Source organism: Geospiza fortis, unplaced genomic scaffold (assembly GCF_000277835.1).
Source record: "Geospiza fortis unplaced genomic scaffold, GeoFor_1.0 scaffold112, whole genome shotgun sequence".
Lineage (NCBI taxonomy): Eukaryota > Metazoa > Chordata > Aves > Passeriformes > Thraupidae > Geospiza > Geospiza fortis.
The window spans coordinates 17,932,101-17,949,667 of NW_005054298.1; the positions used below are offsets into that span (position 1 = coordinate 17,932,101).

A 17,567-nucleotide genomic window follows, 5' to 3' on the forward strand; every position below is an offset into this window, starting at 1 on the left:
TTAAGTGTGTGTTGCCTTCTGGTTCTTTGACTATGAGCATAAACAGTAAGTGCACGGTCCCAGTATGAAAGGTTAAGACCCCATCTAAAATGGAGAATGAAAATTGGTGTCAAAATGCACTAAAGAAACCAACTGATGAATTATATACATCACTATGTACTCAAGTGTTTGGTTTCTTTAAAGAATCACAGTAATGTTCCACTCCCTTATTTGTTGTGTTGAGAATACACTAACAGAACTCAAAATTCATATCCAGTCATCTTTTTCCTGGGTAGAATTTATTCTGACTTGGGAAAATACTTATGAGAATACTGCCTTCTATTTCTTAAAGCTTTCTGTGTTGCTTTTAAATGTCATTGCTATGGCACAAAGCTAAGTGGCTATTTATTCTTTACACTAAATATATTTTCCATCTGTAGTAGACATTGTTCATTCCAAATGCAACTTTGTACTTTCTGATAGATTCATTTTAACTTAAAATACTTAGCAAGTGTTTGTCATTCATTCTGGTTGGTATGTTTTCAAAAACTACTTTTTTTACAAAATCATGTATTAGAATTAAAATTCTGTTGGAACAAGATGTATCCGTGAAGTGATTCTTTCTAGTTTTAAAGCAAACATTTATATACTCTCAGAGAAAATGTGAAATGCAAGCCTTATACAATGGCTTTCATAAAGCACTCAGTTTAGAACATATGTAATTCAAGTAGCAATTCACATTTCACTCAAGCTAAATGCAGTGCCTTTCTGTAAAATTATGTATTTGTTTTAAATTTTTTTTAAGCATTGTGTATCTTTGTAGATCAAAATTCATGTTGATCAAAAGGAAATATTCTTCATTGCTTTTGCTATTACAGAAACATTTTCTCCTTTTTATAACCAGTTCTTTTTGGATTTCTTTTCTTCTCATTTGCAGAATACATCCAGTGGAGAAAAATCTTGGGAAGTATTGCTGGGTCATGTGATTAGTGAACTGTCTAAGGGGAAGATATATGAAGAAGAAGAGACTGAAGAATTACCAGTGGTACTGGCAGATTTCTGGAAAATTTATCCAGCATGTCCCCTTGAAGTTTTTTTGCCTTGTTGTTATAATGATTTTTCTCTGATCTTGCTAAAGACTTGCAGTACAGCTCTTTATTTTCTAGATCAAAGCATAACCCTTGGGGACAGTTTGCCTCTGCAAATGCCTCTACCTCTTTTAATATCAGATGTGGTCAGTGCCACATTGAGAAAGTTATTGACAAATACTTCTTATAATTACAGGTTTTAATCATATATATGGATTTTAATCATACGTACAAAAGACCTTTCAGAAACTTGAAAAAGTGAATATTTAAGTAGAAAACCCATTTGTCGAGGGGGAAGAAAACCTACAGAGGTATTTCAGGTTATTAGTGAAATGCTGGCCTTTGGAATGTATGTTTGATGCAGTCATTTTTATAATATGCTTTAAAAAATACTTGGTTCATATTGGACTTTCCATACTTAAAGGATAATTTGCTGGGACAGAATTTAGTAATAGCTTCCTCCTGTCTAGGTAACTCCGGATTCTGTTGAGTGCTATCTGCAGCAGTTCTGCCTCCCTTTCCTCAGGATCACAAGCCTTCTTCAACACCATCTCTTTGGAGGGGATTTGCCTAGTTGTCAGGTACAGAATGAGAGGGGCACACTCAAACGTTTCCATATAAAAGCTAGAGATGAAAAACTAAACTTGAAGGTGTTTTTTTCATGGTATGCATGTTCTATCCTAAGATTTTTTAAAAATCATATATTATAGCACTGCAGTTTTCAAAAAATGGTATTATATTCTTAAACTTCAGCAAAGTCATGCTTATTTAATTAGGTTATAGGTGATTGTCTCGTAAAATACCAAGATACTTTTTAAACTTGTCCGGCGTTTGCAGAGATGGTGTAATTCCACACACAGTGGAATTCAGTACTGATTTTCTTAATGCCTGTTAATACTTCATTCTCAGAGACATTGCATCAGCAGACAATTATGTGTAGAGTTCCATGACTAATTTAAGTAGAGTTTACTGCAGGTCAGCTCCCTCTTTTCCTTTCCCCCACATCATCTCCTTTGTAAAACAGCAGTTAGCTAGTTTGGGGTACTAAACAGAAAAAAAATTATTGTGGAGTTTGGGGCTTTTTTGTTTTGTTTCTGTTTTTTGGATTTGTGGTTTTTGTGGGGGAGTTGTGTTTTGTTTGTGGGGTTTGGTTTGGGTTGAGGTTTTAAATTTGGTATTTGGTTGGTTTTGGGTTTTTTTTCTTTTTTTTTTTTTTTGTTTCAAGAGTCCAGTTTGAAGTTATCTGGTGAAATTGAACCTTCCTGTGTCACTAAGCATGACTATTTGCATCTTAGTACTAGAATACTTTTTTGTTGAAATAGATCTATTTTTAATAAACTATTTAAAAACTAAGAGTCTAAGTATTAATCTAAGCCTCTCTGATTTCATGCCTAAAAAGGAAGATGAAGAATTCACCGTTCTTGCAAGCTGCCTGGGTCTATTACCATCTTTTCAGTCAGCTCATCAGTTCACCAGTGCCTCTTGTCTTGATTGGCCAGTGCCAGCATTTGACATGATATCACAGTGGTGCTCAGAACTGGTTTCATTTGCAGTTAGACATCCTGATCAAGTAAAGGTATGTAGCAAAGTTATTTTTTCCAAAATAGTCATGATATGGAAGCAGCTATTGATTGCTTGATGCATTATGCACATACACTGTTGCTTTGACTAAGGATTGGAGAATGTTAACTTGTGAGAGAGAATTTGTAATGGGAAATATTGGTAAGTGGATATGGGTTGAATTGGCTAAAAACAGGAATAAGACGACTTGTGTGGTTTTTATGATCATTGGAGACAGAATGTAGAAATACTACCCTTAGGTGATACTAAGTGTGCACCTGTAGCCAATAAAGGGCAGGTAATAGAAACTTTAAGAAAATAGGTATCAGAACTTTTCCTTGCCTGTTTTAAATTACTGTAAAACATTGCATCTTCAGTTGCAAAACTGGAAAAAATGAAAAGGTTAAAATCTGTTTAAGAGTTACTGATGAAAAATGGTACATTTTCTCTGAAGGTTAAAGAAATAATGCCAAGACTTGAGTTAGTGTAACTGAAATAATCAGTTGTGAAATGGAAATGTTTCAACATGAGTGCATTGTTTTGATGACAAGCTGCATCTCAACAATTCAAGTCCCCTTCTCCTAAATCTGTGGTGTCAGGGGAAAGCCAGATGCATTCCTCACTCTGCAACATGATTGTTCCTGTGAAAATTTGAATACCCAGATTAATCTCAAAATACAGTTCCTGCTAATCTGTTAGATATTATAGATTGCAGTGAAGTTGATAGCATTCTTCCCATGATTGGAAAGTAACCTGGTACAAATGCAGTATTTCTTTCTCTTTTTTTCTTTTTTGCAATTTAGGTTTCAAGGTCATGCACTCTTAAAAAAATATTTGGACCTTGCAAAAAAGAATCCCATCTGACCACTATGCTCATCAGTTATAAACACAGAAAAAAATTACTACATTGGAGGAAAACATATTTCTGTTTAAACGCACCCTCCCACCCCAAACAACATAAAATTGGACAGTGTTTTTAAGAGCAAGTGAGAAGAGTTAGGCTTTTCAAAGCAGTATTTAAGACAGGTAGTGCCTGTCTTATCAAAAATCGTGAGTTCTGGTAACTTCTTAATGGCGGTTGTCCAATACAGTTTTGAAAAATAGGCAGATGTCTTCAAATATCATTTACAGAGATTAACTTCAATTCTGTTTTTGAAAATTTGAGTCTAAATTTTAGCTGGGAGACAACTTTCATAGTCAGTGCCAGAGTTTCGGAGTAATACCTTGAAATGGCCGAACAAACTTAGTGCAGGGAGTGAGAGTCTTTCGTGTAGGTGACTCTTAATCCTCTTGTTTTAGCTGTGAAGGTGTTTGCACTTAAAATATGTCACATGTAGAAAACATCCCTGGGAAAAGGCTGGTGCCCATTTTGTACCTGTTACAAAGGATGAAATGTGACTGCAGTTGGGGAGGGTAATCAGCCAGGAGCAGGTGACTATTAAAAGGTGACATTTGACTTCTAAATTTGTGAAATGCAAAAGAAATTAGATGTTTTTAAACTGCATGTTTCTTTTATGTGGTATTCTTTTTTTCTTTTTTTTTTTTTTTTAGAAAATATAAATGCTTTAAAAATTGACTGAACTGATATATATTGTTACCTTATTTGTAGGCTTTGCTTATCCAGGAGCCTAAGTGGGACTTGCCACGCCTCCTTCAGTTGCCTGAGAATTACAATACCATTTTTCAGTATTATCACAGAAAAACTTGTTCCGTTTGTACCAAGGTTCCTAAAGATCCTGCTGTTTGCTTAGTTTGTGGTACTTTTGTATGCTTGAAAGGACTGTGCTGTAAACAACAGAGCTACTGTGAATGTGTACTGGTAAGAGAGAGTTAATTCAAATTCTGTAATTGATTCTCACACTCATTGATATTTGTTAACTCCATTGCTTAGTTTTGATGGTTTCCTTTTCAAAATGTGTTTAAATAATCATAGAATAGTTTGGGTTGGACAGAACCTTTGAGGGTCATCTAGTCTAACCCCCAGTGATAGAGTTTAGTGCCTCTTTCTGAGAGATAGACCTAGACTGGATTCTGGAGAGCAAATCACTTGCATAGCAACCTATTTCCCCTTTTTGTGAAAGTCTTACAAAGCCAGTGTGTGCAATGTTGACACGTGGTTTTGATTCACAGCCAGTTGAAATTTGTTTACATTCAGGTTGTTAGTATATTATTTTAATTTTCCTCTGGTTTGTTTCCTTGCTTTCCAAGTACATAGAAAATCAGTCTGTGGTTGATTTGAGTATTTTCTGATACCTGACAACCTACTAGAGATCTACAGACTGTAACTACTGATTTAAGGTCTTTGACTTTTTCAGTAGTCAAAAGTTTTCTAGTCAGTAGATATATATATAAGTTCTTTTGGGAGCCTGAGTTGGATGACATCTATTACTGATTTTCATACAATGATAAAGGTTTGCTTTGATAGGTTTTCTCTTTACTTCCATTGAACAGTTAGGGGAAGACTGGAACTATATGGACTTCACAAAACTGTGAGAGTAGTTTGTTGGAGAGATATTTACAAATGGGGCATAAAACGTCAGAGATGGATGACATATTCAACATATCAAGAATTACTTAAAAAATTTTTTTATTAGATTTGTAGAGCCATAGACTAGATCTGTGAGCATGGATAGAGAAAGCAAATGTTTAACAATACAGACTGTTGTAAAAGAGGTAATACTATGTTTTTCTAAATACTTTCTCCCGTTTTTGCCATCTATGAAAAATATTTGGTAGTCCTATACAGTTTGCTATACAACAGCAAATTCAAAATATTGTACATAATATTTTTGCTTATTTTTTTGTAATTCATTTTTTTACATGGTAACAAATGTCCTCCCTTGCTGAGTAGGGAAATGTTTTTATATGCAGGTGGTGTAATGGCAGCACAAGACACTGAATTCTAGTTTAGATGGAGAATTTTGGAGCAGGCTATCCTTTGGCAAACTGTCTCTTACTCAATAATGTCTTTTGAATGTTATTTGAAGGAAAACAAAGTATTATTTTTTAAATTTCTTCTGTTACAAAGCTGACAGACATTAACAGAAGCTTTGCACTCTTGCCTTTCTACACCCATAACATTACAGCATTCTCAAAACTGTGGAGCTGGGACAGGAATATTCCTTTTGATTAACGCATCTGTAATTATCATCATACGAGGCCATCGTTTCTGCCTTTGGGGTTCTGTTTATCTCGATGCACATGGGGAAGAAGACAGGGATCTTAGGTAATGTTTTCATTACAGCTGTGTTTCATTGTTGGTGCCTCTGTGTAGATCAGCTTTGTCTTGTAACATGCAATAACAGATTATAACAGATCTCTACCTTCCTTGCGTGGAAAAATGGAAAATCCCCATTTAGTGCACTTGGACTGACTTTCATTGGCTTGGGTTTTTGAGGATTTTTTGGCCCAGAGGTGGTGTCGTCATGATCATTGAGTCATACCAGGAACCCAGCAGACAGGTTACTATGTTGCCATTCCCCACTGTGGTTAATTCTGTGTTGTGTTGGGAAACACTTGTCTCCCAATGCTGTTGTTTGGCCATTAATCAAGCAATGTAGTTGGATTCCAGTGTAGGGATGGAGCATAACTTCCAAGCTACACATGACTGAGAGAACAAGTGATTGTTTCTGGATTCTGCTATCCAGTGTAAGGAAGGCAAGTCCCAGCAGTTACCCTACTGCTGGGAAGCAAAAATGAAAACCCCTCGCCAATAAAAATGCATGTTTACCCTGCAAAAAAGTTGTATGAGTATGTGTTGATTATGTAATGAAGCATCTTTCCCTTTACTTGGCATATTAACTATTTATTTTCTTCCTTTTTTTTCCTCCACAGGCGTGGTAAACCCCTATACATATGCAAGGAAAGATACAAAGTGCTTGAACAGCAGTGGGTGTCTCATACTTTTGATCATATCAATAAAAGATGGGGGCCACATTATAATGGCTTGTAAATCATCATCATCATCATCTACACACCATGTAACTGCTGTTACCATGAATGAATGCATCTTGACTGACAATAGCTTTAACTGAACGGGAGTTTGGCTCCTTGGCTCGGGGTGGAAGAGGGTATGGGCATAAAAGGGAAATGGAACTTTGTCAATATGTGGAATCTGTGCAAAATGAGCTGTTGTTGCTACAAAAGAATGATACAATAATTGAAATTAAATCCTCAAAATGGTGTGAGCAATCTTATTGCACTCAGTAGTCTATTTTTCTTGTGTTTTTTAAAGTCCATTATTGTTAAGAAGCACAAATTTACTTGGAGTTGTTTAGAGGCTCCAGGGGTAGCTGTCTGGGTTTTATTTTACTTTGCATGGAGTTGAGTTTTTAGCAATTTTTGCTGAAACGGTGTATATGTCTATTACATCTACTAAGTATGTTGGATAAAATTTCTTTGCCTTTTTTGTATTGGCTTGAGGTTTTGACTTGATAGGCATTTGTAATTAGGTCTGTAAACCAGCTGTGAGACTGCATGGTAATAATTGGTCTGAAAGGTGAATTTTAAAGAGTATTTCACTTATAGAAGTCTATTGAAATATTTCAGGCATTACTGAAAACTTACACATTCTCAGGAACTTCATTTTTTTTTCTCCATAAGTAAATGAAATAACTGTAAATTAGGTATCTTACTGCTCTTCATGTAATCCAGAACACACATTCTGTCTTCATTTTTTTTTTCCAGGAAGGAGCTTTTCTTTTTTTCACATCATTTGAATAAATTGTTAATGATAACATACAGAAATTGCTGTATATAGGGAATTTGTTTGGTGCCCAACATAGCAGATCCCAGTTACAAATGTAACAACTGTGAGCCTGCCTGTCATTCCAAACCAGATGTATGTTTCAGAAGGATTGGATTAGGAATGTGCAGGCTATTCTAAAAATGAAACATAATTTTGTATCTTTACTGTCATTTCAGGAGGTTCCTCAATATTGTATTTGTTTAAAGTAATCACTGTTCTTTCTGCTTGGTTTCCTAAAAATAAAAAAAAAAAATTCAACAAAGGTAGCCAAGATGAGCTACCAGTGCATGTGCAGCCTCACTGGATGAATGCCAAAACAATTTATGCTTAGAGGACTAAAAAATTCATGAGAAGAGGCATAACTGGGCTAAAATCTATAGTGTAAGTAGGTAGGAAAGATTATAGTCAAAATACTGGTATGTAATATATTGCTACTATTGTTTTTCACAAGTCTTGGACATTTGAGGACATTTCATACAGTACTACCAAGCAGTTCCCTGGTAGTTTTGACTTCCACAGCTTGTGTGTAAAATAAACTTTGTATGTGTAAAATTAAAACATCTTATGATAAAGCCACATACACAAAGAAAACAATTCCCCAGTGGAAATCATTATCTAGTGAAAAGTGTATAGGGGAAATAAAATGACTGTATAGCAATCAAGAACAGACCGAAGGCAAAGTAAATACAATAAGTTTTTCTGGATACCTGCAATTTGAAAAACCCTACAATAAAGGATACTGGTTTTTATACATACATATAAATATATATATATATATATATATTTCAAAAGTATTACACTACTTCCTATAAGATTAGAATTACTCTGTTTCACTGACTAAATGGCTGTGTCTTTTCCAAAATACTACTTTTTTGATACTGTATTATAAGTTCTGCCTGTGATATTTTTGCATTGCTCATTAAGAATATCAGGCCATTTTGTAAGTGTGGTTAAAGAGCAAAAAGATTCTTTACATTGCCAGCATAACATTATTACAGGGCTCATGAACTTGAGTGATCTGTAGTTTGAAGCTCCAATGCTTTATTTACAAGAAATAATGTGTCCAGAATTTGATTACTGTGTTTTATTTAAAACAGAATGTTCTCTGATTGTGCATATGGATGTGAAGTAAAACTATTAGCCTTAACTTTAACATTTGGGTATTTCATAGTGGTTATTATAGTACTGGTGAATTAGTCACCAGTCAATTTAAAAATTACAAAAAATTACTTGGTTGAAAAATTGTACTTGAATATCCTTGCATGCTGCTAAACAAGGATTTTTATTTCCCCCATAACTTTTTAAATCCTACTTTATTAAGCTAACCTTGAAAAATAACAGGTCCAAACTAGAGTGGTGTGTGTGCGTATTACTCAAATGTTCTGGTGTGATATCCTGTATGAATGATCATTTAAGTACAGTACATTACTGTAGACTCTAAATCGATCTTTATAACACATCAGAAGAGTACAAAACTAGGAATACAATAATTGGCATTGTAAGATATGTTAATAAAAGTCTACTGTCAATCTGTGTGTTCATGAAATTTTTTCTCTCTGCCCCAGTAATCCAAAATGACACTGAATTCCACCCAATAGCCAGGCAGTTATTTAAATGTTAAAACCTTATGCATGCAAAGTACTTTGCATAGAGAGTAAACTTGGTACGTGTTTTAATTTATTGCTTACAGCCATGTATTTTGCAATAGTAATTTGGATTGTTTTACTCATAACTATAGCACTTAAAGTAGTGCTTAAGTGTATTCCAGCATTGCTGCTGCAAACTACTAAAGTTAAATTATTGAGTTGAGAAACTACTTTTGGAAAAACTGCTTGACCTTTTCTGTCAAGTCTTATTCTGGAATAACGATTACTTCAATTTGATAAATGTAATATTTATGTATTAAGTTTTTTCTTTTCTTTTGACCTTTGAGAGATTTGGTGGAACAGTCTTCTTTTGGCCTTGACCTTTGCATAACAGCATCTTTCCTTTTTCAGTGGTGGCCTGAATTTTTTAATTACTATTTTCATCACCCCTGCAACAGAAATCTTGTATAATCACAGTATTTCACAAGGAAATTACATTTTTCTTTTAAAAGCAGGATCTTTTCCTGTAGTATCCCACAAATGTTATTCTTTACTTCAGAATCCCATGAGATCAGTTCACGTTGTGTGCATAGCCACCAGGGCAGACTTGAGTTTTGTGGTGATTTTGATATGATTTCTATCTGATTTTCATCTAACCCAAATTCTGCTGTCCTGTTTTTCAGTTTCTTTTCTCAGAGGCGGGGGCAGTGATGAATGGAGCCTGTCTGACTGTTAGCATAGATGAGAATGAAATTATGCTGTTTGCAAAGAAACCCACAGGAACGACCTGAGCCATTGTGTGGAGGTTCACAGTTCTAAATTTCCAAGCACAGGAGATAAGGAAGTGCATGCAATCAGAGGAGGCTGGCTCTGTGTGACAATTTGTATTGAGTTTGTTTTTCTTTGACTGAGATTGCTCACTGCAGTCAGTGAGGTCTGCACTGCTGCGCTGATGAATGTCTCCTTTTGGTAGGGCACAGTGCCCAAAGCCCCTGCTTGCATGTTTGCTCAGATGGGCAGTAGTTCCCCTACAAATTCTTACACTGAGAAGCTGCTGTGAGTTCAGCCTTGTAGCTTACCCTGCTTCTTCTCCGAGTGCAATGTCTAATACATTTCCCATTATAGGATACCTTTGACTCATTACTACTAAGTTTTTTAATAATTTTTATTGAAAACAATTATGCTAGACTTATTCCTCATAGATGGATTTATTTTTTAATGTTATAACAAAACAAAGCAAGAAAACCTTCAGAGATTAGAGCTGAAAAAAACCCAAGTATTCTTCATGCCCAATACTGAGAAAAGTATAGTTCAAATATTTACTGTCCCTACATTTTGGCCTTAAATCTGGTGACCAGTTATGCATGGGTCGCATTTGAATGTAGAACACAAGTGCATACTAAAACACTTGCCAAATCAGAACAACATGTTCTCAGGGATTACTTGTAATACTGGCAAATACCTAAAGCAGATAATGAGCCTTTGTTTTTCAGCTGTCAAGGAATATACTTTGCACCTTGCAGTTGAAGCCACTAATACAGTTTGAAAAGTTACTTTCCTTCTGTTTCCTTGAAAGACTGGAGCTCTCATTTCTTTCATGCCTTTGTTGTCTCCATGTTGTATATGGAACTGATTTGTGTAGTACTGCACAACAAAAGTACTGCGCAGCCTAAACCAGCTGGAGAGCCCTCTGCAACTTACAGCAATACTTTGTGACTAAATTGCATTTTCTCAGGGTACTAGAGATAGCTGGGGGTGCAGCTTGAAAGTTAGTTTGTAGAGAGACTGGCTGCTTTCGTGCTGGTCATGTTAGATTTGTCACACATCAGCTTTGAAAATCTAAAACTAACATTGCATTTTTTCCAAATATCTCCACAGGCCCTAAAAGAGACTGCCTTTGTTCTAGGATAATTTCCCATTGTTCTCTAGGGAGTTTAGTATGGAGCTGGTGTTTGAATCTCAGCTCTGCAACAAGGTACTTGGTGACAATGCTGGTGTAAACATTCACATCATATAAAATACAGACGTGGGTTTTGTTAAACTAAGATCTTCAGGACAGCTGAAGGGACTGTTAGGTATTGTTTCCTTTAGGTTCTCTAGCTGCCTGCTTTATCCTGCTTGTTTTGTCTCAACTTTTAAGCTCCTTTATCTAACAGGAACACCTCCTGTTTGGATCAGTAAGTCCTGCTCTGTTGTAATGTTAGATCAACTGATATTCAAGCAAATCCAGGTAGTAGGGTCTTCCATCATCAATAAATTTAAATGTGCACACAGGACTCAAGTGAGACATGGCCCTTTCATGTTTATGCTTTTTGCATTTTTTCAAACTGATGCCTTCAATCTCAAATATCCCTCCTCACACAGATATGTTGGCAGTAATCAAAACCAACAGGAAACTAAAATGGGGTTGTTTCCCATAGTCAGACATGATTCTGGGCAGAATAATTCCTCTTCAATATCTCTATATCACCTTTTTTGTCCTGCCAAAAGCTGTTATCTCGAGAAATAAGTACTTTCTGAGTTAAAGAAGCTTATTGCCTTTCAATACTTAGTGCAGTATTTGTATGACTAATACTCACAGCAGGTGACTGATGTAATTCAAATAACCTTCAGATACCTGGCTATTCAGAAATGGGTCACACTTCCACTTTCTCCCAACTTGGCTTGGATTTTTTTAGTTACGTAACAGGAAGAATTCTTACAGAACATTTCTCTTATACAAAAATATAAAAAAAAATAAAATTAGAAGGATGCTATTTTACCAACACTTAATTCAGACTGATGTTCTTTCTCTTTTAATCCCGGGCAAAATTAGGGACTATTCATTGGATTACTGTGTATAGTTTTACAATTCCAGTCTGTCTAAACAAACAAGGAATCCACAGCAACCTGAAGCTAAGGTACTACAGTAGCAGTGCTCTTCTGTGGGAGAATATTTCCAAGAATGCTGCAGTACATTTTTTCACTGTATATTGCAGAGCTGTGTTGCATCTTGTCCTCTGAAATGTATGTCAAAAGACATGTTATCTGTGTGAATACCAAGGTGGTTCCCTAGCAACAATAAATAGAAGAAAGCTCAGCCCATTCAAGTGATTTACCTTTGTAAGTGTGTGGTGGCAAAGATGGATTTTGAATACTAAGGGAACTCATTAGCTGGAAGAAGAAAAGCAGCAAATAAAGAACTGTAGATACATCTTACCCAGCACTCCTATTCTGTACAGCATCATTGGGAATTTGCATAAGACATTCTTAATGTGAAATATCATCTCATTTTACTCTTTTCTCAGCAGCTTTTAATTTTCTGTATTATAAGGGGGAGTAAAATGTTGCCTGTGGGAAAAGGTAAGGAGAAGATACTTTGGTTATTTGGATAAGTTCACCTTCCAACTTATTATTAATGTCCTGTGCGCTCAGACTGAGCATTGAGTGATACAGGACGCTCAGTTGCTCAGATGTTCATCCACTAAGGGTAAATGCATAGATTTAAATGTAACAACAGGCACATGGTGTGACTCTTGGGGATGGTTCATGCAGACCTAAGAGTTGGACTCCGTGATCTTAGTGGGTCCCTTCCAAGCAGGATATTTTGTGATAATAATTTAAAAATAATAATTAGCTATGAGATGTTGTAATGGCACTCCCAGTTACACTACTGCTGCCTCTGTGAAGAAAGCTTCACAAAGTAAGAGTAAGGATTGCTTTTGGGAGCATCACGCTCCAGCTCTGTAGAATAAGGAGTAATTTTATAGTATTTGGGTAATGTTACAGAACAGATTACAGAATCATAGAATCACTGATTTGGAAGAGACCTTCAAGATCATCGAGTCCCACCCATGTGTAACATCTCAACTGAACTGTGGCACCGAGTGCCGCATCCAGTCTTTTTTTAAACACATCCATGGATGGTGACTCCACCGCCTCCCCAGGCAGACCATTCCAGTACTTTATCATTCTGTGTAAAAAACATTTTCCTCACATCCAGCCTATATTTTCCTTGGTGCAGCTTAGGACTCTGTCTTCTTGTTCTGTCAGTTGCTGCTGCCTGGAGAAAGAGACCAACCCCACATGGTAGGGGGATAGAATATAAGAAAATAAAGATCGTCCAGAAAGTAATCTTCCTCCCAAGGAGTTGCAGCTGGGCCAGTTATCAAAGATTAGGAACAGGCCTGACTTTAACAGGCCACAGCTGTAACCAATGAGAAGAAGAGCACTGTAAAAGAGTGGGGTACCCCTTGAGAAGGGAACTGGTGTCAGTTGGCTGCTTTGTGAAGGAGTCAGTGCTTGGAGGAGCTGCCCATGAGAAGCACCAAGAAGGTGTGAAACTTTTGCGCTAAGGAGACAATAGTATGGAACCTCTGCAATAAGATGATAACACCACCTGACTACAACCGCCTTTCAGGAAGTTGTAGAGAGTGATAAAGTCACCTCTGAGTCTCCTCCAGGCTAAACCCCAGCTCCCCCAGTTGTTCCTCATAGGGCTTGTGATACACATTGCCAGCTAGACTCTGTGGCTATTGCTATCTAGAGTATACCATGTGTAGGCTCTTCTATGTGTATTTTTGTTGTTGGCTTTTAAAAAAGTCCTTTGAGTCACCTTCATCTGGAGTTTAGTCTGGAATGAATCCAGTATAATTCCAAGTCACTTTAGTTCAGCAATGCTATTTACATTTCACTGCTATCCCTGCACCGGGCATTCCATCTCCCCCCTTCTGCCTCCTGGTGTCTGCCTGAGGTCTGCAGTCTGTGCATGTGATTTGTAAGGGCTGGACTATGGTTATGTATCTTGCACTTCACTCTTGGCTAGACCTGTTACATTATTGACCTGTTTCTCTGCTTTTTCCTGATGCAAGTGTATGTACTCTTCAATGCTGGGCTGCTGCCTATGTAGTTTTTAGTTTTGCTGTACTTCTGTGGTCCTTATCTGAATACTCTGCAGCTGTTGGCTTCTTTAAATTATCTTTGCATATATGCATAAAGCCCCAATATTTTTCTCACTGCTTCTATTGATTTCAGAGATGTGGTGGAACCACGCCTACATTAAAATTGCTGATATTTCGTTTCCTTCACTACTGAAGGATTTTTGAATAGGAGTTTTCTCCTTTTCAGTCTCCTTTGCTGTTTTTTGTTTTGATCCATGCAGTAAAAAACAGTTGCTTTGCCTTTTCTGTCTTCAGTATTCAGGTAATGCAGTAGTTTCCTATTCAGGATTTTTCTTCTACTAGTTCAAAAGAGAAGAAAACTAGATATCTCAGCTAGGGCAACAGTCTTTGTATGCAAGTATGCACAGACACATTAAAGGCAGGTAATGCCAATTCAGATGTCAGCTTAAAAACATAACTGCCACAAGACCTTGGCTACCAAACCTCTTGCACAGTTTGTTTTCCTCAAAATGGTGGCAACCCTTAAGCAAAGTGCATTTGCATTTATTTTAAAGCTAAAAAAGGAAAACTGGAGCAGCACCTGTGGCCTGGTAGGACAAGACAATAAAACACAATACACAGTCACTTTGGCTACTTAATGTTCACATAAGGGTACAGTTATCTGCATCCACAAAATTCAAAACTGCCTCAAGATTTTCATGACAGCAGTTTGCATTTCCGCAGTGTCCTTAAAGTCTTCAGCACTCTTTTTTCCCTTCCAGCAAACCTCTTTGGTATGATTACATTAAATTCTGATTCATCAGAGTTTATTATGTGTGTAGCTTAATGCAATCATGCATTCTCTTTGTAATTGCAAGTCCATCTCCAGGCAAAGAAAAATGTACAGAGAGATGAACAGGTATTTAAAAAGTAAGGAATCCTAACTTTAAAAGGGATTTACTGTAGTGAATAATGTTTGTGTATATCCATTTAGATAAAGAGATTTTAAGATTATAAATCAGAGTAAGACAATGCACCTCAACTTTTTACTTACAGAAAGCATAGATTCCATTGTAATGATATGATTAAAGTGTTTCCGTTTATAATTTGTTGGTTACATGTTTTTCTACAAGTCAATATTGTATGACAATTTAAAAATTAATAGATTGTCAAAAAATCTCTAGTTAATGTATACCAACTGAAAGCTTCTGTGGACTACACTTTCAATAAGCTCATCAGTAAAATTCTGTAGATTATTTATTGCCTATGAAATATTTTGTTTCCATTCAATTCTTGAGGCTAGGGCATTTTAGAACATTTCCTTTAATAATAGCTTTTCACCTTTCGGCATCTAGCCATGACCATATAAATGACACATTCTCTAATTTTCTAATGCAGTCTAAAGTAAGGCTAGGAAGGACTTCCATTTGTGCAGCAATTGTATAACAGTTCTATCAATATTTTTTTCAGTATCCATGCCATGTCACTCATATCTTCCCCTCAGAGTTCTGTCTTCCTCCTTGATTTTTTCCCCTGATTTTGCAACATCTGTGAGGTTAGTTTTGGCATGTTTTGGTCCTTTGCACTGCACCTCATGTAATCCCAGTCCATTTTCTTGTAGTCAAGAAATGTCCCAATTTTCTGGTTTTTTGGGTTTTTTTGAATAGCATTTCATTCTATCATATCTCCTATCTGGATTGTTTGTAAGGCTTTCTTTTCTGTTTTGCATGATTTCATTTCCTTTCCCAGAAGTTCAGTTATACTTACAAAGTCACTACAGTGCAAATGGCTGTGAGTTTGGAAATGCAGTGTGGGATATAAGCATGGCGTTTGTGTAGCTCCAACCCAGTTTAGTCACCCACTGTCACTGTACCTGGACTGTAAATGGTTATGTTGAACAGGCTGGCAGAGTTTGGAAACACGATTCTAGCTGGACAGCAAGAGCCTAGTGAAAAGGGATTAAAAAGCCATCAGCATCAGAACAAAACAAGTAGGTACATGAAGATAAAGAAAATTATGAAACAAAGAGTTTTGTAACAGAACCCACAAAGGTCTAGATTGCATGAGCCAAAATTATGTAGCAATAAATTAGGAAATTCCAATGGTTCAAAAACTAACATAAGAATTTGGGAGAAATGTGGGAATAACTAGAGCTTCTGGATTTGATTAGCAAGGAATTCTTGAAAATAATGAGGAACACTTAAGGCATACATGCAGAACATTGCATGAAGATGTTAATTTTGCTGAATCTTAATGCTTCTTACATGGTAAGAAATATTCACATTTCAGAACCACATGCACAACTTATGTTTTAAAGTATGCTATAACTTCTGTAAACTCAGGGCATATAGGATTAAGCATTTGGATCCACCTTGAACAAGCCTGTTGATGGTCAGATGTGTGTCTCATGTTATTATTTGCTGTCTATATTACAATTTGTTGTCACATTGCTTATATAATTCCAAATACAACAGGGCCATTTACTTAAGAGTTGGGCTCACTGATCCTTCTGGGTCCTTTTGAAATTTGATTCTGTGATTTTACAATTGCTGACAAAAGAGAAAATAATGGCTTATGATGAAGAATTTGTACACTACATTTCAACAAAACAATAGTGTGAAATGTTCAGCAAAACTTTAGAGACTCTTGTATCACCTCAGATTCTTTCTAATGCTGTGACGGGCTAAACTCAGAAAATGTTTAGGAATCATGTTTTCTACTGACCATTTGAATCAAGGTTTGACATCAGTTATTTTCAGTTTTGATAAAGGATTATCTTGATATAATTTACTATGTGGATAGTATGGAAAAAAGTGTGGCTATAAGATTACAAAGTACAGAGTTCACTAATCAAAAGATGGTAAAATAAATTACTGCACCTTGGTCATAATGATAGTTTCACTGTTGGAAACTTGTTAAAACCACACTCGTACAGCAATTAGTAAAGGTGGCACTGAAAGAGTTTTGCAGAGAAATCCACTGATCCTCAGTCTTTAAAATGTGCATCTTAAATAAATACGAAAGATCTATGGATATAAAGCTCTCCTACTTTGTTGTTGTTGTTGTTGTTGTAATCATGAAGATTACTTAGTGTACTTGTCAAATGCAGATGAGAATGACTACCGTGTTTGAAGTGGTACTGGGGGCTGTGCAGTGAGGCAGCCCTTGCTGGAGCTGATGGATAGAGCAGCCGCTCTCCGTGACACTGAACGAGGCAGGTGCCGTTACAGCCGCGGGGCCGGAGGCAGGGATGGCCATGGTGGGCTGGCAAAGGGCAAAGAGAGACCTGGTGCAGGAAGCTGAGGGAGAGCTTGGAAAAAGCATCAGCATATCAAGCAAAAGAATAACTTCCCGGTTTTCTAAGATTTTTTGTAAACAAAGAAAAGTGTCAAAGAGAAATATATACCTGCATTTCTTTTCATCAATCAACCTGAAAATTGGGTATGACCGAACTCAATTCAGTCAAATAGGTACAAAAGGAGAAGCCCAAAGACGGGAGTTCTCCTCGTCCTCACACCTTAAGGGGAAGAAATGCTTTATAAAACCGTTCCCTTCACCAGGACCCATTTCTCAGAGCGCAGACGGAGCTGCGCTCGCAATTCATTGTTTTCCACAATGAACTGAATGGACAGAGGGGACTGAGACGTTTACTCCCGGCGATGCTGCTAGCTATGCCCACCTACGCATCGCTTTTATTTCCATCAAAGCTCACGTCACCCTTCCCTTCCCTTCCCCCGGGCCCCTCTCC

The 17,567-nt window shown here is 36.7% G+C and overlaps 1 protein-coding gene across 1 annotated transcript in view; it reads left to right on the forward strand.

Annotated features, from left to right (window-relative positions):
• The window catches only part of UBR3 (ubiquitin protein ligase E3 component n-recognin 3), a 100,136-nt gene extending 91,233 nt beyond the window's left edge, over positions 1-8,903 (forward strand). Inside the window, exons 34-39 of the mRNA XM_031058276.1 lie at positions 917-1,024; positions 1,538-1,648; positions 2,467-2,643; positions 4,237-4,446; positions 5,714-5,853; positions 6,462-8,903. Of these exons, the coding sequence (XP_030914136.1) occupies positions 917-1,024; positions 1,538-1,648; positions 2,467-2,643; positions 4,237-4,446; positions 5,714-5,853; positions 6,462-6,579 (864 nt within the window). The 3' untranslated portion in view covers positions 6,580-8,903. The remainder of the gene's footprint in view (positions 1-916; positions 1,025-1,537; positions 1,649-2,466; positions 2,644-4,236; positions 4,447-5,713; positions 5,854-6,461) is intronic.
• Positions 8,904-17,567: the final 8,664 nt, after the last annotated feature.